The sequence below is a fragment of the Lycium barbarum genome, chromosome 2 (assembly GCF_019175385.1).
Source record: "Lycium barbarum isolate Lr01 chromosome 2, ASM1917538v2, whole genome shotgun sequence".
NCBI classification, from domain to species: Eukaryota; Viridiplantae; Streptophyta; class Magnoliopsida; order Solanales; family Solanaceae; genus Lycium; species Lycium barbarum.
Window position 1 is genome coordinate 7,129,406 of NC_083338.1, and position 26,233 is coordinate 7,155,638.

General features: G+C 34.7%; 3 protein-coding genes across 11 annotated transcripts; 2 read left to right on the forward strand and 1 right to left on the reverse strand.

Moving 5' to 3' along the window:
* Positions 1–1,465: 1,465 nt before the first annotated feature.
* LOC132629276 (inactive protein RESTRICTED TEV MOVEMENT 1-like) lies at positions 1,466–2,498 on the forward strand. Of its 2 annotated transcripts, none has more exons than XM_060344980.1 (2): positions 1,466–1,754; positions 2,055–2,498. In XM_060344980.1, the coding sequence occupies exons 1-2, from the start codon at positions 1,548–1,550 to the stop codon at positions 2,418–2,420; spliced, it is 573 nt and encodes a 190-aa protein (XP_060200963.1). In that variant the 5' UTR covers positions 1,466–1,547; the 3' UTR covers positions 2,421–2,498. The 2 variants fall into 2 exon arrangements, with proteins under 2 accessions (XP_060200963.1, XP_060200964.1); XM_060344981.1 differs by having other exon boundaries at positions 2,064–2,498.
* Positions 2,499–3,619: 1,121 nt separating this feature from the next.
* On the reverse strand, positions 3,620–10,032 carry LOC132626020 (cysteine protease ATG4-like). 2 transcript variants are annotated; one of them, XM_060340721.1, is made up of 8 exons: positions 8,983–10,032; positions 8,793–8,878; positions 8,211–8,345; positions 7,706–8,085; positions 5,513–5,651; positions 4,360–4,415; positions 4,204–4,274; positions 3,620–4,121 (listed from the first exon to the last, which is right to left on the reverse strand). In XM_060340721.1, the coding sequence occupies exons 1-8, from the start codon at positions 9,455–9,457 to the stop codon at positions 3,901–3,903; spliced, it is 1,563 nt and encodes a 520-aa protein (XP_060196704.1). In that variant the 5' UTR covers positions 9,458–10,032; the 3' UTR covers positions 3,620–3,900. The 2 variants fall into 2 exon arrangements, with proteins under 2 accessions (XP_060196704.1, XP_060196705.1); XM_060340722.1 differs by having other exon boundaries at positions 8,295–8,345; positions 8,983–10,031.
* A 5,677-nt stretch (positions 10,033–15,709) lies between these two features.
* Positions 15,710–26,233, forward strand: LOC132626021 (histone-lysine N-methyltransferase ASHH3-like). Of its 7 annotated transcripts, none has more exons than XM_060340723.1 (16): positions 15,710–15,842; positions 18,622–18,682; positions 18,837–18,966; positions 19,127–19,238; positions 20,812–20,911; positions 21,405–21,483; positions 21,574–21,745; positions 21,845–21,934; positions 22,469–22,646; positions 22,912–23,016; positions 23,652–23,679; positions 23,768–23,858; positions 24,914–24,961; positions 25,065–25,113; positions 25,220–25,298; positions 25,837–26,233. In XM_060340723.1, the coding sequence occupies exons 2-15, from the start codon at positions 18,653–18,655 to the stop codon at positions 25,292–25,294; spliced, it is 1,287 nt and encodes a 428-aa protein (XP_060196706.1). In that variant the 5' UTR covers positions 15,710–15,842; positions 18,622–18,652; the 3' UTR covers positions 25,295–25,298; positions 25,837–26,233. The 7 variants fall into 7 exon arrangements, 6 of the variants coding, with proteins under 6 accessions (XP_060196706.1, XP_060196708.1, XP_060196709.1 ...); XM_060340725.1 differs by having other exon boundaries at positions 15,711–15,842; positions 21,854–21,934; XM_060340724.1 differs by having other exon boundaries at positions 15,753–15,943.

The following is a 26,233-nucleotide window of genomic DNA, read 5'->3' on the forward strand; positions in this document are numbered from 1 at the left end:
TGACATTGTAAAGAATTTTTTCACTATCAGTCTATTTAACATATAACTGTTACTTGTAATTCTCTTTCAAATGACTTAATAATATAAAAATTCATTTGAATTCTTCCAAATTTCAAGGATTGTTCTTTTTGTAGAACAATTATATCCTGAATTTTAGGATTATAAGAAAGGAAATAGAGCAACGGAAAAAACAGATCACTATGGAACCTTTTCAAATTTGGAATGGTCTACTCAAATTTTAAAGGACTTTTCCCTCGGCAATAGAAAAGGAAAAACTAAACTGGAAAAAAGATTGTCAAAAAAAAAAAAAAAAAAAGGACTGGAAAAAGGAAAAAATAATAGCAAAATCACTTAAACCAGGAAGAAGAAGAAAAAAAAAAGACCGCATAGCATATTTATAATATAGGCCTCAGGTTCGAGCCATGTGAATGGAAAAATTCTGATAAAAAAACAGTTTCTCTATTAGTGTAGCTTCGTGATCGAAAGAGAAGAAAAAAGAAGTTTAAATATTAATTAAATTAAAATATGACTTTTAAAAAGTAGTATTATAATACTTGTCTTTTGCCTCCTAAACATAGACAACTAATCAGATTTGCCAAACACTGATTACTTCTCCTCTCAAAATATTTACGTCGTGTTCTTGTGGGAGATTCGAGTTTATTGCTAAAATTTAATGTTGTTGGCTTGTAAAATCCCGGAGAAATTCTGCTATAGAACTCATGCAACAATATTGTGATTTGTGGGGCTTAAATTCCTCAAAAATAAAGATTTTATTTTTATTTTTTTTAACATCCTGTTTTGGAGGATTTTTAGTATTTTCGCGCTTTCCCTTCCGTGTGACTGGAACAGTGGACCTACCGGTCGTGGATGGAGGTGTTTTACAACTGAGCAACCTTCATGTCCTTAAAAACAAAGATTACCCTATCAAAGTCGGGTTTTTTTTATTAGCCCAAGGGCTATTTTTCCCTTACGCTTCCTCCTTTAATATGTGTAAAATTCGAATTAGTTAGGAGCTCAAAATAGGTATCGAATGCGGCGTGGAAAACAAAAAAAAAATCCCGTTAAATCTTTTTAACTAAGATGACGAAAACTGGTCTTTCACTATACCAACTTTTTCTGCAAATAATTATGTTGAACGAAGCTTTTTAAAGTTTATTCTGAACTAAAAACAAAATAATAATCGCACAATGAGGTAAAAATTATTAAGTATCTCAACAACAAGAAAAGAATATCAAGTAAAATTTTAATATCCACGTTATTCTAGGACCTAAGAATTTGAAATCAAACAAAACGAAATTACAAAAGAATATTTCCTCAATAAACAACATTAAACATACTTCATAAAAAGGAAAAGAACTAATTCACTTCATTGAAGTAAATTCCAAATCTCAATTTCACATTCAAGAAAGGCATAAATGAGTGCCACCACATGAATATAAAATCGTAGTAGTACCCTAAAGATGATGGAAAAATATATTGTCTTGTCTTTATTTGTTTTTTTACTCTACAATTTTTTTCTCTCTTCAGTAAATTAATCTTGTACTAAAATGCAAGATATGGGGTTCAAAATTGAAACTGTGACAAGTACTAAATTGAAAGGAACAACATGGGATGATGTTGATCTTGGTGATGTTGCAATGATTTTTATTTCGTATGGAAGAACAGCAGTTAGCAATCTCCAATTTTTATATGTCAAGGATGGAAAATTTTCTCTATCAGGGAGACATGGTGATCTTATAGAACATCTGGAAATTGTAAGTTTCATTATTCTGTTTATTTTATGTATTCTTAAACCAAAACTCTTTTATATTGTTTGCTCCAAAAGAAATTTTGTTTTCCGTTAGACTTTTGGTTTAATATTACCTCTGTCATTAGTTAGAGAAAAAAAGTCTCGATTTTGATACTGGCCCCAAATGGTCACTAAACTTTACATGTTGTATTAGTATAGTGACAAAACTATCTTTTGAGTCGGTAAAATCACCCAATTTTTATCCGTTGTATTAGTAAGTCACAAAAGTAACAGAACATTCTTATCTAACAACTTTTTTTTGAAGAACTTGCAGATCAAGCTGGATTATCCCTATGAATATCTGATTGGAGTAAATGGTCGTCATAGTCTCGGAATTGGAGCTGATATAATTTTGAAATCAATTACATTTGTGACCAACAAAAAATCATATGGACCATTTCCAAAAATGAAATCTACTTATATGGCAACAGAAGACACAGAATTCAATATAAATGTACTGGATCATGGTTGGCTCAACGGATTTCATGGCACAACTCGTGGTGGTCAACTTGAAAGCTTTGGAGTTTACATCAAACCAATGCCAATTATTACACCTCCAAAGAAAGACATTGATTCTGATACAATTGATGTAATTGATGGTGAGTGTACAAATTGTAAAAATACCTACTAGTTTAATTTTATACCCAAAGTTACATGTGTACTTTTAATATAAATATTATAAACATCAATGAAGATTCACGAGGAAAAATATTGACTTTTCGCGCAAAGCCAAAAATGTAGGAGTTAATTTAGAATCTTTATAGTGAATTTACAAAAAAAAAAAAAAAAACTCATACAATTTTCTCAAAAAAATAAAAATGGTTATTATTGAATCAACTCTGAAATATGCTCTTACTCACAAATTTCTATTCTATCTCAAACCTGATCTTGCATATATTTCAATTCTTGATTAATTTTTAACAAATTAGTATTTGCAATTTGAGAAAGGTTATGAGCCCGTTTGGATTGGCTTATAAGTTGTCTATAAGCTGTTTTCAGCTTTTTTGAGTGTTTGACTAGCCAGTTTAAAGTCATTTTGTGCTTAAAATAAGCCCAAAAAATTAATTGAACCCGTTTGGCTTAGCTTATCTAAAACAGCTTATAAGTAAAAAAAAAATAAGTTAGACTACCCCAATTTTATTTTTTTAACTTATAAGTTGTTTCCAGCTTATAAGTTATTTTCAGCTTATAAGCTGCTTTTTTTAAGTCCATTCAAACAAGCTCTATGTAAGGGCATAATTAGAATCTCCTCACCCGTAATCAAAATTCTATTCGAGCCGCAAAAATGATGTTGGCTCAATTTTAATGATGCTGGAAAATGGAATTAAAAGATCTCTCAAACTAAGAAACCAAGAATAAAAGGTAAACATATAAAACAAAAGCCTGTTTATAGAATGACTTGCTTATGTGTCTACTACCTCCAACTTACGTGTAAATTGATGAACTACTAAATTTTCAACTACATCAAGTGTTGTAATCCAAACTAAGCAAGCCCCTTAGTCCTTTTTTTGTTTCCCACCACCCGCTTTGGGACCCGACTAATCCGGATTTGCATCGGGAAGTCCCACTTTAAGAGGCAAAATGCTCCCGACCAAAGACAACTCCATATCCCAGCGCTCAAACCTGAAATCTTTGGTTAAGTATAGAGGAATATTTACTACCCCACCAAGTCCCGCTAGATAACATAGAAAGAGATTCCCAGATAGCAGTACTCTCTATGTGAATCTCTCCCCGACCGGCCAGGCAGAATCGGGGCTATTCAAGACACAGAAATAAGAATAACACCCAAAAAGACCAGAGGGAAAAAAAGAAGCAACACAAAGTGGAAGGTTAGGGGAACAACTATTCAATCTACTGCATTTGTAACGGAAGAAAAGAATCAATTAAGCAGCAGGACCATACACCATCCCACTTTCGGATAATTTATAGACAACATCAAATTGTAAGGCAAAAGATGAATCCTACACAAGTATGACTATCTTACAGCAGTAATTTATCCGAAATCGTGCACCAAACACGTTGAGCAACACATTTAAGGCCACCAACGCGATCAAGTAAACCAACCTAAGAAATCATTTACACAACTTTTTGATCCTGAAAGTGTTCTCACATCAGAGGAGTTGCCACTCATCTTCAGGTCTATTACCATCTGACTCATCGGGGCCTACAGCATCGAAGGAGTCCAGTTCCGGAACCCCAGCATTACTAGTCAACCTGTCATTATACTCATTTGCGGTGGCGGAGCTACGAGTTTCAGTTATGGTAAACAATGGAGCACCGTTTGATTGATCCACTAACTCAGATGCCCGTATACAGAAATCATCAAAATCACCTACAGGTAAGTATGTATACAGAAGTTAGGGGTCAAGAAGCTACTCGTAAGCGCAAACAGTCTCTAGAACAATTAGACGTACTTTTATCTTTACAATAAAATCCGATTGCCAAGGAGGGGTCTATTGAATCCAGCGGAAAATGCCTTACGGTACTGCAATCAAAGTCAAAAGGCCATAGCGTGATTAAAATTGAAAATGGAAAAACCAGATGAGAAACTAGAATGAGTATTCGCTTACTTGCAGTGATAAGATGTGGTATCAACATCTAGCTTATCTGTCTTAATATCAACAACCTGCACATCAGACAGATAATGAGAACAGTAGATTCTACATCCCAATAGATAAACCCGTAACACTTCGAATGTTAAAATCACAGGAAAAATGAGATCACAAGCACCATAAAGAAAGTTAACAAGTAAAAGTAGTAAGAAAACTGAACAACCAATTAAAAAAAATACTCATTTATTATAGCGGTGACTCCCTACCCGTCCCACTCGCAGCAAAGCAAAAGTTAATGGGAAAGATCATAAAGGGAACAATATTTTTTTAATTTTCCTTTTTGGTGGTTGTCGGAAATTAGATCTGAAAAGACTGCTCACTGATGGATCAAAACCCTGAAAAGAATTAGAAGAGCTCCAAGCAAGAAATATTATTCACTAAAAGCAGCTAACGGGTGAGAATAAACAACAACCATTTAAGCTGACAGCTACACGAACCACGGGAGCTTCTAGCCCCCAGAGGAGCAAAGGTCATTTTCCTTTCAGGGTAAAGCGGCCCATAAAAAGGGCTGACCCGTCAAAAGTCCGGTTCCTTCGCAAACGTTCAGAATCAACAAGGCTTCGTAGAACGATGGGAGTGTATAACTGGGAGTTCATTCCACTTTTTTGTTCCGTTTGACGAGGGAAGACTATATCATCAATATATATCTGGGCTGGCTTGCCAGTAGAGTAAGTCAGCAGGAAGTGAGCTGACTTGGTCAGCCGATCAATAATCACCAAATGGCGTCATGTTGCCTCGCATCCAATCAAAGTAATAATTGGAACAAGAATATCGAACTTCTTAATTGCATTGCTAATTAGAAATGAATTTTCGAACATTTGACTATGTATGTAGGAAAATTAGAAACGCAGCGAACAATACTCCCTTTGTGAGAAGGATATTGTTTCTAAGCGGGACTCGAGAAAACGCTTTAAGGCCACAAAATCGTTGGCATTCTTGATGACTAATTAATAGGCTGCTGAAATCAGCCAGCATCGAAAGAAGCTGATCTCCATATTTAACAACTAAACCTAGAAAATTCTATTTTAAGGCTCACCGTTTTATCCTAGATTTTCAACTAACGACAAAATAACAGAAATTCCGATATGCAACCAAAAAGAAAGATAATTACTGGCTGAACTTCATGTGGATCAAGATAAAAGGCTTTATCATCTTGCACGCCAACTATGTAGGTCGACGCCCCAGGTCTGCCACCGAGGATTCCGAGGCTTTGAGGAAAACCAAATGTAGCTGCCAGTAAAGGAAGATACCTGACATAAACGAAAGTAGAGGAAAGTTCAGTAAACATAAGGCACTGGTCTTTTTTTTTTTGATGACCAAAAACAGTGTAATTATCAAGTAAAGGCTCTGGCTTTTCAGTAGAAATAGTAAATCATCCATCAAACATCAATGCAATCCTCAATTTTAATTATTAGATATGGCCAGATGAGTCATATAACGGAAGCACCATATAACAACATAATGTATTTTGTGGACATACAGATATCAAGACAATTCTCTATTCCATTTTCAATAAGGAAATATACTAACACTTCCCAAACCACCAGATGTAAAAAAAATTCTACAAATAAAACTAGCTGCTAACTTATACTTACCTAAATTGAGAATTACCATGCAAGATCGTGGTTAGTATCAGAAAAACCAGTGTGAACACCTTGATCGCCAAGTCAATTTTAGCGGTCACAAGTATATATACTTCCGCTGCTAATTCCTGGGAAATAAGATCTTGTTGTTGCATCGAAAGAGATAAATGTTGACTAATCTGGCTTGGATTTTCATCACTTAGTTAAAGGTAATAAGCATATAGGTCTAATGTTCTATTGCTATTCATATAGATTCAATTAAATGAGAGTAGTAGCCACTAGCCAGCAATATTCTTAAGATATGATAAATATAAGAAAGATCAGATATAAGTGGAAATTTAAATCATGACTAACTAATCCAACATCAATGAATCATTCTAGGAGTCAATCTCAAATTAGTTGGACTCTACTATATGAGTCACTCGTATACATTCTGCTCTATACAGTGAAGAGGATTCAGCACAGTTAGTATTATTATTATATTATTATTACACTGGTGATCAACGTATATAGAAACTCTTGTTTATATTGTGCTCGTCTTCTATCTGTTATTGTTGCATTAAAATAATGGTTAGATCAAGCCATTTGACTAGATAGTCTTCAGAAGAGTCTATGGTACATTTATTAGTCTTGTATCTGAGATTACAAAGCATGATCTCCATTAAGTTATTTTTAATGTTATTGTTTTCGTTTTTGTTCGTTAAATTAGTGCTTACTTGTCATGGTGCTATTAATCAATGTAACCTATCACGGCTCCTCTTAAAGAAGATGCATGATTCCCCAAATTCAAGTCTCAAGAGAAGTATTGAGCAAGAAATGCTAAAAAGCCGTCCGATGCTAGGGAGTAGTTTGTCAATTGTCAAACATGTGAGAGAACTCATGAGAGATCTAAATCCTAAATGGTAAGGAAGATCATTTTGGTAAAATAGTGAAATACTTTATATACTAAATTATATCCAATATTCTTAAAAGATCTTTACTAGCATTATGGGGTACCAGATCTAATTTTATTCTACGAGTAGAAAAAACTAAAAGCATGGTAACGTAGCCTAGTTCCACATTACATCGTACAAAAGAACATCATTGTGGAGTCCAACATTTGACATCTCACTGTTCAACAACTATAGTCAATTCAGTGTAGTAGCATATTTAAATCATATTCATAAGTCCATGTAGAATTGTTTGAATCACAATGCAAGATAAGGAACAGAATGTTATTGAAATTAATTGTCAGAATATCAGCAATTCTAATTTACCTTAATATAATTTCATCATAATACAGAGAAACAGGCAACAAAATAGTAATTATAGCATTAAAGTTGCTATAGATCCCCAAGATAGCACCACATGTTTTATGACACAACCAAATAATTCAATCACAATTTTGTTTTAATTGCAAGTTCTTGATTTATTTATGACCATAATTCAGAAAGATATACTCCCTCTGTCCTTTCCTTTTTAGTCAATCCTCAAAATAATGACACATTTCTATATTTAGTAACAATCTAACTTTAAACTTCCCATGTTACCCTTAACGAGACGATTTCTAGCCACACAAATATCTATGACTTATTTTAGACCACAAGTTTCAAAAGTCTTCCTTTCATTTTTATCCGTGGTCACTTCACATAAAATGGACAGAGGGAGTATAACATAAATAGCCAAGAGTTTTGCATCATAATAACACTCTCAGTGTAGACAAAAAAAAAAAAATAGTAAACCTTGAATTGATTTTGTCAAGTCCAAGAACCAGTGGAACTAAGAAAAGAACAGGTGTCCAGTCAACTTCGCCTTTTGACAAGCCGGAACAATGCTTGACAATGTCCTCAATGCAGAGCACTGGTGCTCCACCTCTTTCTCCATCTTCATCCCCTGATACAACATAGATAGACATGGCCGGAGACGTGTCTGCATTTCCGGTTTCTTCTCTTTTGCTACGTGCTAATGTTTCCCAGGTGCGACACATCGCATACGGGCCCACCCATGATCCAGGTGAAAGACCATAAGTCTCGCCAGCTTGTAGGAGGTTATGGATAGAGTAAGCTGACTCCTCGGAATCACCAAAAAGGTGCAATATGTCCACATACTTTTGTTCAAGAGGCTGTCAATGAGATAGAACATGATAAGTTTTCATGCTAAAACAATCTATGTATGAGATTACAACCTGATCCTTTTTTTGCTTTTTTTTGTTTTTCTTTTTCTGGATAAGAGATATGAGATGAGAACCTGATTGTGCATTATCCTGGTTCTAAATGGGAAATTGAGCATGTTAACAACTGAAAGTACGGCAGTGTTTTGACTTTCGAGTACCTTGTCCACTGATTTTCTCCAAGATCTTCCAAACCGATGAAGAAGTAGCGCCTATAAATACGGGAATCATACGTTACCATTGTCAAAAAAAAAAAAAAATTACAGGAATCATCAACATCACTATAGCAGACACAGTAAGCATTAGAAATTCACAAATATTTTGGGTGTGTTCGGTATAAGGATCGAGGAAAACAAGTTGCTTAAAAATGAGGAAAATGACTTCTATAAGTGGCATTCCACATTGATTGTGTCCTCCCCACCCTCCAATACACCTGATCTTCACCCCCACCACCACGCACCTCATCTCCACCAACCCTACCCCCCCCCCCATCCCCCACCCCCTCACACTTCCCCTAGTATCTGTCCAGATTATACCCAACACAAGAAGATAAGTAACAAATCCATTTATCTTCGAGGAAAACATTTTCCTTCATACCAAACACACCCTTTAGCTAACTTATAGCAAGAAAGAAAAGGGTTTTTTCTACTGTGACAAACCTGAGCAACAAGCATCTGACTGCTTCTAAGCATGCAACCCCAATTAACATCACTAGTATACTTAGTATCTCCAATAGGAGCAAATCCTGTAATCACATTCAATCAAAATAACCAAATTCACATCTTTCACAAACCAAATCAAAATTCTAATCACAACAAACCACTCAAGTTAACGAAAAACTTTAAGCACCTTTACGATATGTAACAAGAATCCTCGACGAAAAATCATCAACAAAAGCAGAAAAACCTTCACTTTGAGTTGGTTCTATAGTTGGATCATCATCTTGAACAACTTTATAACAAACACCTAAAAGCAAAATATCACTTTTAGAACCATTAGGTATCCCAGTTTTATCCATCCCAAAAATCCTCCTCATTGAACCACTATTCATCATTCTTTTTACAGCATTAGTCCAACCAATACCAATACCATTATACTTCTTTGAACAACAAGATTCACCTTTTTTTAAACACCCTTTTGGCTCACTATCAAATATTGAAAAAGGTGAAACAAAAAAACCAGACCAAACAGAAGATTTATTATTAACCTTATTACAACTACTACTACTGCTTGGTTCTAGCTCTGAAGAAACAGAAAAACCAAGATTTTTTCTTGGGGAATCTGAATCAGATGAGCTTATACTAAACTGATTTTTTTTAGGCATCAAAGATGTCAAAGATGATAGTTTAAATCAGGACACATGGTACAAAATGAGCAATTTTTTGGCTCTTTTTGTCAAAAAAAATTATCTGGGGTTGTGAGAATTGAAGTAAAGATTGTAACTTTATGGGATTTTGAGGTTTTTATATGGTACAACCATATAGAACTAGCAATTTTTGGCTCAATTTAATCAAGATTTTGATCTGGGGTTGTGAGAATTGAAGTAAAGATTGTTAATTTATGAGATTTTGGGGACTTTTACATGGTACAACTATGTATAAGTGGCAAAATTTGGCTAATTTTATCAAGATTTTGATCTGGGGTTGTGAGAATTGAAGTAAAGATTGTGACTTTATGTGATTATGGGGGGCTTTACAAGGTACAACTAGATAAAAGTGGCAATTTTTGGCTATTTTTGTCAGATTTTTTTGATCTGGGGTTGTGAGAATTGAGGTAAAGATTGTAAATTAATGGGATTTTGGGCTAATGATTGACAAATTGAAGGGAAATTTGGCGTGTGGTGAGGTCAAAACATAGGAGAAAGTGGCGTTTACGAAATTGTCTTAGATGAGGAAAGAAAAGAAGTGAGGAAAAGAGAGAGTTTTATATTGTATGATAATCTTTAGAGAAAATAACAAAAAAATGGTACCCTAAGTTTGGGAATGTTTAAATTAGTCCGTTAAACATTACTCTTGAGTAGTTTAATCCTTTAAGTTTGACAACAACAACATATCCAGTGTAATCACACAAGTGGGGTCTGAGGAGGGTACAGTGTACGCAGACCTTAGCCTTGCTATGATTTTAAGTTTGACAAAAGTGAGTAATTTTTGTCTCTATCGAATAATTAGCAAATAATATCGGTTAGTTTTGACGAGAACTGTGAACTTTTTTAGTGAAAACTCATATTTAGCGGTGTAGTTTTTACAGTTTTAGCTATTTTAGATCTATTTTTATGATTTGATGCAACTTTTCTGAAATGCAACTTTAGCTAGTTTAGTTTATTTCTGTGTCTAGATTAGTTCTTTATGTTGCAATTTTTAAAATATCATGAAACTTTTCTAATGTTTCCAGTCAATTATTTTTAATCACAATTCGCCTCAAATCTAACGGATATAATTTGTTAAAACATCACATGAAAACCAATATGCTAACTTTGACAAATTTAAAAATAAAAATTACTCAACAATATATTTGAAGAATTGTTTTGAACTCACCCTCAAATATAAAAGAATTGTTTTATTATTTTCTCGATAAACTTTTAATATCATTTTATTCAAAAAGTAGAAAAAATAAGAAATATAAAATAATATATTTATTGACTTACTAATAATAAAATAGGAAAATGAGCTAACTATTAATATAATATTTTTTTCCTGATAATACTACTAACCAATATACATACAAAAGAAAATTAAAAAGGGATGAAAGGAAGAAGGAGAGGTACAAGAACTATTAAGGAGCCAAAAAAACAAAAAATCATTCTCAAGATGAATAATCATTAAGTAATCGAAGAATTCTTATCATTAAAATATCAAATTGATAATATTTGATTTTATTATAAGTATAAGATTACTATAAATGATTTATATAAAACATGGAGTATATTTTATTTACAATATCGTGAATTGGGAAAGAGAAATATTTAAATTTGGTGATTTTTTAAATCTACTGATCTCAACACGAGAGTTACAGAAGATAAATGTATCAGAGGTGATGATATTTAGATGGATGTGTGGACATGTTAGGACATATGTAAAGAGGAAGTTATACGGGGAAGTGGTACCATGGCGGACAAGATGAGGAAAGCAGCGTGTGATAGTCTGGACATGTGAAAAGGAGTTGTGTGGGTGCGTAGTAAGGGGATGTGAGAGATTAAGTATAAAAGCAGATAAGAAAGGTCGAAGGAAAATTGGAGAAGGAGGTTAGACAGGACACAACACAGCGTTAACTTACCTAGTACATGACCTTAGATAGGAAGGTGTGGATATCGAGTTAGCTAGAAGTAGAAGGTTGGTAGGTAGCGAGGGTTCTCCTTATTAGTAGATTTTAGTTAGTAATCGCGTAGTTTCTTTTCTTCAATGTGTATTATTATCTGTTATTTCACGTGCTTTGTACTTTGTTATTATTGTGCTGCCATGTTTTACTTGATACCTTAATTCAAATGTTTTTCTTTCAAGTCGAGAGTCTATGAAACAATCACTTTAACCCATGAAAATAGGGATAAAATTTGCCTACATCTTAACCTCTCCAGACCCTATTTGCGGGATTACACTCGATACAATATCGTTGTTATTGTTATATACAACAACAACATACTCATTGAATCTCACAACGTGGGGTCTGGGAAGGGTAGAGTGCACGCAGACCTTACCCCTGCCTTAGGTAGGGAGACTGTTTATGGGAGACCCTCGACTCAAGAAAAGGCATATGAAAGATCAGATATGGGCAAACAAATCAAAGCAATTATGAAAATGAAAATAATGAAAGTAAATAAGACATTATAAACTAACAGATACTCGCAGAAATCAAGAGATAAGAAACTATAGAGCAATAAAACTACTCGTAAGAAAGGATAAACGCGACTACCTCCTCGCCTTCTACCCTAATATGAGTCCTCCATACCCTCCTATCTAAGGTCATGTCCTCGGTAAGCAGGAAATGTGCTATGTCCTGTCTAATCACCTCTCCCTAATACTTCTTCGGCCTACCTCTACCTCTTCTAAAACCGTCGCTAGCCAGCCTCTCGCACCTCCGCACTGGGGCATTTGCATCTCTCCGCATCACATGCCCAAACCATCTCAGTCTCGCTTCCCGCATCTTGTCTTCCACTGAGGCTACTCCAACCTTGTCTCGGATGATTTCATTCATAATCCTATCGCTCCTAGTGTGCCCACACATCCATCGCAGCATTCTCATTTCCGCCACTTTCATCTTCTGAACATGAGATTTCTTGACAAGCCAACACTCCGCCCCATACAACATAGTTGGTCTAACCACCACTTTGTAGAACTTGCCTTTAAATTTTGGTGACACCTTCTTGTCACACAACACTCCGGAGGCAAGCCTCTATTTCATCCACTATGCACCAATACGGTGTGTGACGTCATCATCAATGCCCCCATTTTCTTGTATAATAGACCCAAGATACTTAAAACTATCTTTCTTCTGTATGACCTGTGTGCCAAGCTTCACTTCAACGTCCGCCTGATGCACTATATCACTGAACTTGCACTCCAAGTACTCTGTCTTGGTCCTACTCAACTTGAACCCTTTAGACTCCAGAGTTTGTCTCCAAACCTCCAGCTTAGCATTAACTCCGCTGCGAGACTCGTCAATCAGGACTATGTCATCCACAAATAACATACACCATGGCAACTCACCTGAATTTGCCGCGTTAATCCATCCATCACCAAGGAAAATAAAAATGGGCTAAGAGTTGATCCCTGGTGCAACCCCATCACCACTGAAAAGTGCTCTGAGTCTCCTCCCATAGTCCTTACCCTCGTCTTGGCCCCATCATACATGTCCTTGATCGCCCTAATGTACGCCACAGGTACGCCCTAGCCTCCAAGCATCTCCATAGAACCTCTCTCGGCACTTTGTCGTATGCCTTTTCTTGGTCGATGAATACCATGTGCAGGTCCCTCTTCCTCTCCCTATACTGCTCCACCAGTCTCCGTATAAGATGAATAGCTTCTGTAGTTGAGCGCCCCGACATGAATCCGAACTGGTTCTCTGAGATAGACACGTTTTTCCTCACCCTCATCTCCACCACCCTTTCCCACGCTTTCATAGTGTGGCTTAGCAACTTGATCCCTCTGTAGTTGTTGCAACTTTGAATGTCGCTCTTGTTCTTGTACAATGGAATCATTGTACTGCATCACCATTCTTCGGGCATATTAGCCGTCTTAAAGATGACATTAAATAACCGAGCCAACCACTCCAAACCTGCCCTGCCTGCAGTCTTCCAAAACTCCCCAGGAATCTTATCGGGCCCGGTCGCTCTTCCCCTACTCATCCTACGAACAGCATCCTTAACTTCCTCAACCTCTATACTCCTATAATATCCAAAATCACGACACCTCTCGAAGTACTCCAAATCTCCCAACACAATATCTCTGTCCCCTTCGTCATTCAAGAGTTTGTGGAAGTATGACTGCCATCTCCGTCTAATGAGAGCGTCCTCCACCAGTACCCTGCCATCCTCGTCCTTGATGCACTTCACCTGGTCCAAGTCACGCGCCCTCCTTCAGTTTCAAAATATTTATCTTACTTTCCTTTCTAATCCGTTTTTAAAAAGAATGCCACTTTTTTTAAAAAAACTTTTCACATCACAAGTTTAACACGATAAGATTAAACATATTTTGGTAGATTTCACATTAGTTAGTACGTTAAAAAATCGATCTTTATATTCTTGACACCGTACCAAGTAAGGGTGGGCACAGTTTGGGCCAACCCAAAATCTAAACCGAAATCCGAACTTTTCTAATATTTGGTTTGGATATTTGAATTATGGATTGGACTTCGGATTTTATTTTTAAAATTTATAGATTTCAGATAGGATATGGATTTAGTACTACGGATTTTTGGATATCCGAAATCCGAATTTTTTATACCTTATATCTAGCCCTACCTATATCATATGTGCCCAGTACTAATAAGTCTAGTTTCTAAAGGTCTAATAGATTAGTACCTAAGGCCCTACCCATTAAAATATTAAGTCCAATATACAATTCTCTACTAAATCAAATATAATAGGGAATTTTACATAAATGACTAACATTTAGGGGTTTTAAATTGGGCATAGCTACATTTTAGCTAATTACATTTCGTAGCTATAGTCGCGCGCTACAGTAGATTGTATTAAAAAATTGGATTGTATTCAAAATTCGGTTGAGTCAGATTTCGCTGTATTCAAGTCAGATGTATTCAGCTAAGTTGTATTCAAGTCAAATGTATTTATTTGCAGCTACTTTTACACTTTATTCACTTTATTATATTTAAAATCGGTTGTATACAAAAAATATCCTTCAAAATACAAGAAATAAAATACACCCCAAACACAATTTTGCACTAAAATTTAACAGACACGCTCAAATACTAAATACAAGAAATAAAATACACCCCAAACACTGGATTGTGTGCTAAAAAATTAATGAATACACTGGATTGTATGCTAAAAATTATTGAATACACTCATAAAGAAACACTATTTTCCCAGATCCGGTATCGAAAAATCTTTCCAGATCCGGCAAAAATTAATGAATACACCGCTACATGTAAGTTCTGAAGGCCTAAAATTAAAGACCAGCCTATTTGAACGGAAAATATTAAAGACCAAATCATTTAGAGGGCAAAACGTGCAATTTCTTTAAAACTTGTTTTTTTTCCTGTCAGATCTGTAGCAAAACGGAGAAAACAACTGATGTCGGTCATATCTAGACGGAGAAGACGACCAATACTCAGAGAAGACGAAGAAGACGCCAGAGAAGATGCCGGAGAAGACGGCTGGGCAGTGGCAGTGGCGGTGGCAGTGGTAGTGGCAGTGGTGTGGAGTTGTACAGTTCGCCGGAGAAAGACGGCTGCTCCGGTTCACCGGAGCTGGAAGCTCCTCGCCGGAGCAGTGGGGGAAAGAGGGGAGAGAGATGGGAGGGCTGAGTTGGAAGTGAATAATGTGATGATGGGTATTAACTGTATTTAACATATTACTTTTAGCTATAGGATGTAATTAATCTAAACTATAACTACTAAATCTAAATATGTACTAGAGTTACTTATGCCATGTTGTTATCCCAATATAATATAGGGTTTTCTTACTTCTCAAGTCTCAAAAGTGCATGACAAAGTTCTTTGTTATTTTTCCCGATGACTAGTTAGATTTTATTTTGTTCATTTTCACTTTTTTTAGAATACTTTTATTTGGTATGGATTTACTATGTTGGACATGACTTGGATTTGTTAATTCTAATTTGAACCGGAAGGCTTTTTTTACTGAGCAATTAAGATTTAGATTTACCTCTGTGGAAATAACATATAAATTTTGTTCCTAATAAGTTTGACTTAAGTCTTAAGAGTCAAATCCAAAAATTCAAAATATCTAAATCGAATAATCCGAAATCGAATTTAAAATATCCAATTCAATCTGAATTTATTAGAATTGGATTTAGATTGTAATTTCTTCAATTTAAAAAATAAACATCCAAACCGAAAATTTGATATCCAATAATATTGGCCCCAACCCCACTCCAGACAAAACAGAACAAACATTTTAAAACAAGGAGTAGTTAATAGATTCAAACTACTTCCAACAAATGATATGTAAGTGCGGTTTTGTTGAAGTGTCTCTCTCTCTCACCCCTGAAACAGTTTCTTCTCTTTTGAAAGAAACGGCATTCCCTTATTTCTTTCTTCAATTTCTATTGTTAATTCATCTCTTAGTATTCCACAATTTATTTTTGCTAGCAAAAAAAAAAACAACTGAGGCTAAAATGTAAGTAGTATTTTTTTTTTTCAGTTTTCTGAAGTGGGGTTTGGAAATTCACCAAGTTTTGTTTAATTGGATTTAGTAGAGAGGATTTGTTTCATTTACAGTTCTTTAACATGGGCTTTAGTTATTTCTTTGAATGTTTTTCTCTTCCCCATTTTTCTTTTGAATTTTGATGCTTTGATCTTGTTTACATTTGGTTCTTATGTGTTAAAAAATGATTTTTGACTAACATTTGCTAGCAAAAACAACTGACTCTATTGTATGTATCTATAATAGAGTTAAAATGTATTTTTTTTTTTTTTTAGTTTTCTGAAGTGGACTTGGAAATTCACCAAGTTTTGTTTAATTGGATTTAGTAGAGAGGATTTGTTTCATTTACAGTTCTTTAACATGGGCTTTAGTTGTTTCTTTGAATGTTTTTATCTTCCCCATTTTTCTTTTAAATTTTGATGCTTTGATCTTGTTTACATTTGGTTCTGATGTGTTAAAAAATGATTTTTGACTAACATTTGCTAGCAAAAACAACTGAATCTATTGTATGTATCTCTAATAGAGTTAAAAATGTAGTTTTTTTTTTTTAAAGTTTTCTGAAGTGGATTTGGAAATTCACCAAGTTTTGTTTAATTGGATTTAGTAGAGAGGATTTGTTTCATTTACAGTTCTTTAACATGGGCTTTAGTTGTTTCTTTGAATGTTTTTCTCTTCCCCATTTTTCTTTTGAATTTTGATGCTTTGATCTTGTTTACATTTGGTTCTGATGTGTTAAAAAATGATTTTTGACTAACATTTGCTAGCAAAAACAACTGACTCTATTGTATGTATCTCTAATAGAGTTAAAATGTAGTTTTTTTTTTCTTCAGTTTTTTGAAGTGGGGTTTGGAAATTCATCAAGTTCTGTACTGTTCTCTTGATTTTTTGTGCTGTTGAGTGACCTGGTTTTGTTTAATTGGATTTAGTATATAGAATATGTTTCTTTTGCAATTATATAAGATGGGTTTTATTTAGTTGTTTCTTTGAATGTTTTTCTCTTCCCCATTTTTCTTTTAAATTTTGATGCTTTGATCTTGTTTACATTTGGTTCTTATGTGTTAAAAAAGTGATTTTTGACTAAAATTTGCTAGCAAAAACAACTGAATCTATTGTATGTATCTCTAATAGAGTTAAAAATGTAGTTTTTTTTTTTTTTTTTTTTAGTTTTCTGAAGTGGATTTGGAAATTCACAAAGTTTCATTTACAGTTCTTTAACATGGGGTTTAGTTGTTTCTTTGCATGTTTTTATCTTCCCCATTTTTCTTTTAAATTTTGATGCTTTGATCTTGTTTACATTTGGTTCTGATGTGTTAAAAAAGTGATTTTTGACTAACATTTGCTAGCAAAAACAACTGACTCTATTGTATGTATCTATAATAGAGTTAAAATGTAGTTTTTTTTTCTTCAGTTTTTTGAAGTGGGGTTTGGAAATTCATCAAGTTTTGTACTGTTCTCTTGATTTTTTGTGCTGTTGAGTGACCTGAGTCTGTTTTGTTTAATTGGATTTAGTATATAGAATGTGTTTCTTTTGCAATTATATAAGATGGGTTTTATTTAGTTGTTTCTTTGAATGTTTTTCTCTTCCCCATTTTTATTTTGAATTTTGATTCTTTGATCTTGTTTACATTTGGTTCTGATGTGTTAAACGAGGCAATTAGTTAAAAGGGGTCTTTACAAAAATGAATAGAGGTATATGATCCTTTGTATACATGGGCGATTCTGACATAGTCACATAACATAGAAGCGATCTGTTATATTTTGTAGAGGGTCATTTAATCAATTCACCCGTTTCACAATTTCTCAAATTTGGTTCGAATAGTACTCTATCAATTTCAATATAATCGTCATTTCCTGAGCGTACAAAATGTGATTTTGACTAAGGCTAGTTTATTTATGTATCTAATAGAGTTAAAATGTAGTTTTTTTCTTCTCAGTTTTTTGAAGTGGATTTGGAAATTTTCCAAGTTTTGTGATGTCCTCTTGATTTTTCTGAGTGTGAGAAACTTATTTTTCTTCAATCCTAATTCTAATATTGTTGAGTGACATGATTCCATTGTTAAGATTTTGAAAATCGTCTGTTTTGCTTTGTTTAATTGGATTTAAGCATTGAGTATGTGTTTTACTTGCAATTCTTTAAGTTGGGTTATAGTTGTTTCATTGAATATTTTTCTCTTCTCCCCTTGTTTACATTTGGTTCTGATGTGTTAAACACTTAAACTTACATTTTTTAGATTTGGTACAATTACCCCCTTTTCAATTTATGTGTCTTAAACTCTTAGTTACTATTTGGAGAGTCAAACGGTATTTTGTTTGACCATGGTTTTCTCAAATACTTACTAAATATTTTGAATTGGTAACTATTGTGACTTATATAGTACTTTTTTGTAGTTTCAAATATGTAAACTTTATTTCACTTTTTTTTTTTTTTGAAAATTCTATATCCTAATTCACACGGAACATTAGTTAGTTTGACTCTCGTACTCCGAATCAAGCCACATAAATTGAAATGGAGGGAATACTACTTTTGTCAGTTACAAACTTCAAATCTTGGATTTTAGCCATATTTTCAATAGGAGATTTGATATGCAGTTTTCTACACTTTTTTGGTGCTTCCTTGCTTCCTAACTGATTCATTTATTTTTCCCTTAAAGGCTATAAGTGAATGAGTGTTGCTACTATTGAATGATTGAGCCCATGCCTACTACGAACAAGGTCTAGATCCTATTTCCTTCCATCTTATATTGTTTATTTAGCATAAAATTCATGTCCAGTTTTCTTGCAAAACATAAGGGACCATTTTTGTCATTTTCTCTTTGTGATCTCAACATCTTGTTAATATGCATTTTGTTTTCTTTGTTCTGTACAGAGTGCTACCCATGGTGGGATTTGGCATGTATTCAACAAATTAACAAGCGAAATCGGAGATCCCGTCGACTTTGAACTTCCAGATTGGTTGCATAAATGGCAACCCACAGCTTATACGTATATAAAGCGCAGTATCCTTCTATAGAAATAGTTATGATAGATGTATTAGATGCTCGTTAAAAGATCGATAGTTTATTTCCTAATTAAACATCTCTTAGTCCTGTACATTGTTTGTGTTGCTTCCTCTGGCCTTTCTTCTTTTCTAGTTGTGTCGGTATTAACTACTCGAAGATATATACCTCACCAAGAAGGTTAAGCGGCGTGTAGAAGATGATGGCATATTTTGTTCCTGCAGTTCAATAGCAGGATCTTCAGACGTGTGTGGCAGTGATTGTCATTGTAGGTAAGGATGATTTAGATTAAGATTCATTAGCAGTCTGAACTGTGATAGAAATTATATCCCCATGATCTGCGGCATAAATTTGTTGATTGGGAGTTCTTACATTGTTCTAGCTGACAATTTGCTGCATTGCATGTATTCCTTTTCCTTTTAAAAGTCAATAGACTTTATAGAGCTTTACTTACACGTTCTGCTGATACTCTTGCACTGCTTTGATATGTCTACACTTCTGTTGTCTAATTTCTACAGCAGCAAACTTAAACATGGGAAGGAAAAAAGGGGAGGTAGATCACTAGGCATAGGAAGGAAAAAGGGGGAGGTAGATCACTAGGTTTTTTGGTTCCCTCCATTTGGGTTATCTAGTCGACTTTTTTCTAGTAAATTATAGTAGTCTTATACTCCCTCCGTACCAATTCATGTGAAGGTGTTTGCCTAGGCACGGAGTTTAAGAATGAAAGGAAGACTTTTGAAACCTGTGGTCCAAAATAAGCCATAGATATTTGTGTGGCTAGAAATCATCTCATTAAGGGTAAAATGGGAAGTTAAAAGTTAAATTTTTGCTAAATATAGAAAGGCGTCATTCTTTTTGGAATTAACTAAAAAGGAAGAGTGTCACAGACTAGGACAGAGGGAATATACTTCTAGCAATTTTTTGTTCTGATGGCTGAGATGTATTTGACTATTGGTGGATGTATAAGAGATTAGATGAATTGACTCTTTTGATTTAATCAGTAATAAGATATATTATTAAGGAATAAATTTACTCATTTTTATGGACGAGTAATTGATGGATTGACTAACGGGGTTGTCATTATTAGTTTCATTGAAGGAGACGGTAGTAGCTACACGGAGGGTCTGTTTGGTAATTGAATGGGATATGCCTTTCCTCTGGATTGGGTGGTTCGAGGAGATTATGGGTGGGATTATATGTCATATCACATGTTTGGTATTCCTGATTGTTAACCAGATATTCCATCATTGTTTTGCGATGGTACGACCTTTTATTCCACATAGACCCTTGACATGATCTTTGCCTTTTATTATTTATTTTTGAAAAAATCATAAAAGTTACAATTTGTTCCAACATTCTATTCTCATCACTAAAATTACCACCATCCATCAATGTGAGAAGAAATAAACTTAAATTGCCTAAGAAAAAAGAAGAAGTCTAGTCCAGAAAAGATAAAGCGAAGAAAGTTTATTGATAGTCAATTGGCATTGGAGGCAGAATGTGGGAAAGCCTCGAATTCAGTTGGGTAAAAGAAAGAAGAAGATGGTGCCTTAATATGTTAAATATAATAACAGGTGTTTATCGAGCGAAAAGTTCTCCCCGGACAACAATCGTTGCCCTCCTGTAAATAAAGTGGTAAGACTTCTTCAGATGATTTATCCAGAATCATCCTATCCCGGGTGCACCGAAATGTGGGATTATGTTGGATAAATCTTATGCAAACCTTAATCCTATGAAGAAGCACCTGAGGCGCAAAGGAGATACTACTTTCAGCATCTTTTGTGACATTTAAACCATCTTTAAAGTCGTGTGTTGTTAGTTATTTCGCTTCGCTCTTTCTTGCAGCATGCTATGGTCTAGCTGCTCCTCGGGATGTAAATGTGGGAGTTCTTGTCTGAATAAACCATTCCATAAACGTCCTGTGAAGAAGATGAAAACAGTGAAGGTATGCACATAAACTTTTAACACAGAGATATTTGGACTAATGTTAGTTATTGGGGGCATTTTGACAGCATGCAGTCATCATTTATGACCCTGTCTTTATTAGTCATTCTGTTATCTTTTGTGAGAGTCTGTAGACAATTCCTTTCTCGTGTACGTCATTTTCATTTTATTGACAATTGATACCAGAGAAAAAAATAAATGAAAATGATGTATACGAGAAAGGAATTGTTTCACCGTTTTACCTAAGCCTTCGCTAAGTATATAGACTAGTGACTCCCTCAAAGCATCTGAGGTTTTATCTCCTTCCAAATGCTCCAAAAATGCAGGCTGGTACCAATTTTCATGTCTGTTTCTGCATTTAATTTCACTCACATATCTGGTGAAGAAAAAAAAGAAATGTTGCTTATTTTATATTCTTCTCACTTTTCGTTCTTTTGCAAAACCAAGCAATAGTCATCTATAGAAATCAAGTTTTGTTGACACGTAACATGCAGACTGAGAAATGTGGCTCTGGGATTGTGGCAGATGAAGATATCAAGAGAAAAGAGTTTGTCATAGAGTATGTTGGAGAAGGTGAAGTTCTTTCAGTCTCTTGCTTAATACGAAGAATATTTCATGTTCTTTTCATTCTGAGCTCTTTAATCTAGCAAGATACAACTGCAGTTATTGATGACAAAACATGTGAAGAGAGACTTTGGAAAATGAAGCACAGTGGGGAAACAAATTTTTACTTGTGTGAGATCAATAGGGATATGGTGATTGATGCCACTTACAAGGGCAACAAATCCAGATACATTAATCATAGCTGTTGTCCAAATACTGAGATGCAGAGATGGTAAAGAAACGATTTAATATTTGATACGGAGTAATTATTTGTATTTCTCCCAAACCCAAACTCTCTTCCCAGGGATTTATTTGTTCTCATACTGAATAGTATTTTCAGGATAATTGATGGTGAGACAAGAATTGGCATATTTGCGACCCGTGACATTAGAAGGGGCGAGCATCTGACCTACGATTATCAGTATGGACATTGATTTTTTATTTGTTTGTTTTCATTCATCCGAAAGTTTTGGTCAGCAGTCTGTTAGCATTTGCCTAGGAGTGGCAAAATTAGCCCATGAAAACATGAACCGCCCAAACCTGTCCAAGTTTGGATTGGACATTGACCCTCCCATTTATTAGCTCCACCCATTTCATCCCATCAAAATATTGGGACTGATATGTAGCCCAAATTGACCCATGAGAAATCTTGTCAAAATATTTTCAAAAAGACATTTTTTTTTATTTGTGTGTTATATACAGCCATAATAAAGAAAACAATAGTTTTATTAGGGACTAAAAATTTATAAAAGAACAAACAAGGAAACTAAAACTTAATAAGAATTGGGCAGTTTGGGGTGTGACCCGCTTTTTAGCTCAACCTATTTCAGCGCAAGTAAGACCCACCCGTTTATTAACTCAACCCATTTTGACCCGCCCAAATTCAGCCCAACCTGCCCATTTGACACCCCTACATTTTCCCTTACTCAATCTAGCTGTCTAACTAGTGTAGCAGGTTTGTTCAATTTGGTGCAGATCAAGATTGCCATTGTGGTGCTATAGAATGCAAGCGAAAGCTGGGAATTAAACCTAACGAAATAAAACTTCCCTCTTCAGATGCTGCATTAAAGCTAGTGGCATCTCAGGTGGCTGCCGCCTCTCCCAAAGTGAAAGCACTGCTATCTGCAAAACATGTATGTACTGTATGTCATCTGGAAACATTCTTTTGGCTTGGACATTTATTTGAGTAGATTTATGACTAAATTTGTTAGTACTTGTCCATAATTTTTGCGATGTTTTGTGAAAATGAAATTGATGGCAGATTACGACCTTCAGTTATATCGAGCCAACATCTTTCTGTTCCTTTCTGAATTTTAATAGAGGAAGACATAAAGAGGACAAGTACTTGGAATTACCATCTAAAAGTAGTGCCCTTCATTCCTTTTTCCAATTGGGCAGGGCAAACATTTTGAAAGCCCTGCTGCTTTTCTCTGGAAAGAAGCTTTGAAGATGACTTTTCCTATACGAAATGACAAGATTTGTTCCGACTTCTTGCATTTGTTGGTAAGTGAAGATGGGGAAGAAGAGAAATACTATAAGAAAATCTGTTTCAGTTTTTCTTTAATTAATAAGCCTTTAATTAATTGGTAATAATTTCAATTGATTAGGGAAGTTGCACTCAAGAGGCAAAGATCTAACAAAAAAGATAAAAATTGGGAATATTCTTAAATTCCAAAAAATCTTAGATAGACATAAACACAGTTGCCTCAATCCTGAATCATGTGCTCACTCTATTGTATATTTTTTCGCCCTGCTGCTTCCTTTTCCTTGAACCCTACAATTTACAAAGCACATAATCTCCCTCTATTTCCCTGTCTTTCACGAGCCAATACTAAACTATTTGCTTTGCACCGCGAATATTTCCCCACTAAAGCTTACACTTATTAAAAAGAAGAAGTTTCTCATCTCGTTCGCACTTCCCTCCATACCAAGTTATTGGTACCTATATGTTAGTAATTAACTAATTCTCTGATTATTGCCTTTCTTTGTTTTCATTGATGGATTCAATTAGTTGCATACATTTTGTTTCCCAAAGGGGCGATATCAAACGCTATTCTAGTATCCTTCAGATTCCTGTACTATAATATCTTTTTCTCCCACTATTGTACTTATTAACCTTTTCTTCACTTATATTCCAGGATTATCAAACTGGAGTTCCTCCAAAAGGTAGGTTACATACTCATTTGACTTAAAAGATATCAGCGTTAGTGAAGTTAACTTCTCTTTGAGTTAACTCGGGCCTTATTCTGTTTAGGAAGTTCGAATTGCGACTCTGCTCGGAGAATCCAGCGTCCTCGTAATTGCATAGGTCAACTTGTAAGAATAATTCGCTCTTTTGACCGGAGGTATGTTGGTCCGTTCGCTTGCATATTCTTTTCATTAATATAGGTATCTTTTGCAATTTCTAACTAGCAAATGATGGAAAATCTGCCAGTTCTCGTTCTATGAGAAATTGGTAATCGAGTTACCATTTATATTTAATAGGTTGTCTTTATTATTATTGTCTTCTATCATCTTATGGTCTTACTTTCAGTAATCTTGGAGTCTTTTATGATAATAGTAGGATCTTTTAAAAATTTGTAAATTGAGGTTTAAAACTTGTATAATTTGATCCCCATGGCTGTTTCTGTAGTGTAATTAATTATACAGAATCTTGAACTTGAATACCTATACATTGAACTTATCTTTTATATGCAGGATAGATTACTATATTATGAATTATTGCTAGAGACAGCTATATAAGTTTTGGCCATGTTCAAGTAAAAGATATTTCTTTTTGTCTCCTAATGCTGTTCTATCTATTAGGAAAATGAGAAAGATTGCAAGCCTCTATACATGCCTTAGAAAGTGCATTTAAAAGGGATTCATCTCACTTAGACATCTAATATGCCTAAATATAAGCTTTAGTGGTTGGGTTTTTAGTATTTTCACTCCCACTTTTATCATTTCTAGCTTCTTCTTTTTCCACTAACCAGATACTGTTGTATATTTCTTTCTAGGAAGTCTATTCAGATGTGTTGAGATATTTTCATGAAACCTTCCATGTATTTATTTCTATTCAGAGAAGTAATAAGAAATTTGTTTCACATGTGGTCTCCATGGTTTCTTTTCGTATGGCATCTTTTTTGAGGTCTCTTTTATAACTTTTCTTATGTAGTCCTGAGGTTCTTACTAAACATTCTTCGCGTTAGGAATTGTCTACTAACTTTATGTGTGTGTGGTAGTCAAGTATGAAAATAGGTCTCGATCTTGTTAACTTGATATTAAAAGACAATATCTTCTAAACCTAGAAGCTAGGAAGTTTCTCTGTGGATACTCTATCCACTAGTTGCCATTTAATCTTCGGTTTCTTCTCATTTATTTGTTCATGTTTTTTTTTTTTTTTTTTTACATTTTGCAGTCCTGCTGACTCGCTGGAGAAGTTTCTCTGTGGGAACTCTATCCACTGGTCGGCTGTTTAATCTTCGGTTTCTTCTCATCCATTTGTTCATTTTTTTACAATTTTCAGTCCTATTGACTTACCGGAGTCTTGAATATCTTTTTGTTTCCAGGTCCTTTGGAATTATAAAACGGTTTGACAGCATCACCAAAAAACATTTGGTAAGTAAGCGTTGAATTGTTAAATGTGTAACTCGAACACCGCTGATTTGGCTGCAGACTTACTCTTGTTCATCCCCCCTCCACCCCAACCCCCCCAACCTAACAGATCATGTTTGAAGACGGTAGTGTTGAATACCTTGACATGTCAAAAGAGGATTGGGAATTTTGTAACTCTGTGTAATCAGGTATTGTCCCAACTTTCATTGAAGTTCAACCTATTACTTGTTTACTAGTGCAGTTGAAATGGATCCATGTACCTAGTTCAGGTTAAAACAGTGAACTTTAAGTAGGTGTTTGGACATAAATTGAGTAATATTTGAAAAGTAGTAGTATTTGAACTTAAAGTTGAAAAATGATATTTGAAAGTTGAAGTTGTGTTTGGACATGCGTTTTACTTGAAAAACTCATCTTCAAAAACTAACCACAAAATCACACCAATGCATGACCAAACAATGTTTTGAATATTTTTTTTCATGTTTAAAACATGCCCTAATTAGGGATAATTTTCCAAGGGAGTCGTCAGAGATTTATATACCAGTAGAAAATATAGAGAACTTGTAGTACTTTTTATTTCTATTTTGTATAGTATTGGCCTAAGATGAGCTTGAATGGAGCGACATGGTCAGTGAGGATTCCTATAGCCGACCCTACTTATTCGGGATTGAGGCATAGTAGTATTAGTTGTTTTCTAAGGAGTCCATTATGAAACGAGTATTTTTGCAGGTCTTAAGCAGTCGGAATAAGGATATACATGATTCAACCTCTGTAGCAGATACGCAACGTATTGTTCTTACAGTCCAAAATTGCAAAGGGTTCTCTAGCTTTGCTCCTGGTGTACCGAATATGCAAGTTTCCTTTTTCACAAATTCTTTTGTTAGTATAAATTATGAAGTCTGATGATAATGTCAATACTCTTTTTTTTCTGGATATTGAAGTCCCGATGATTCTTTCCCATGTATAAGCATAAACAATGTAACAATAGCCAAAGAAACAAGCTGACTATGTGGATCATAATTCATTGACTCTAAATTTGTTAGTTATCTGTTGTCCGTGTTGGACTGAGACGAGCTTTCGATGTTGACCGTGAGATTTCATATAGATTGCTTGGGATTGAGGCTTA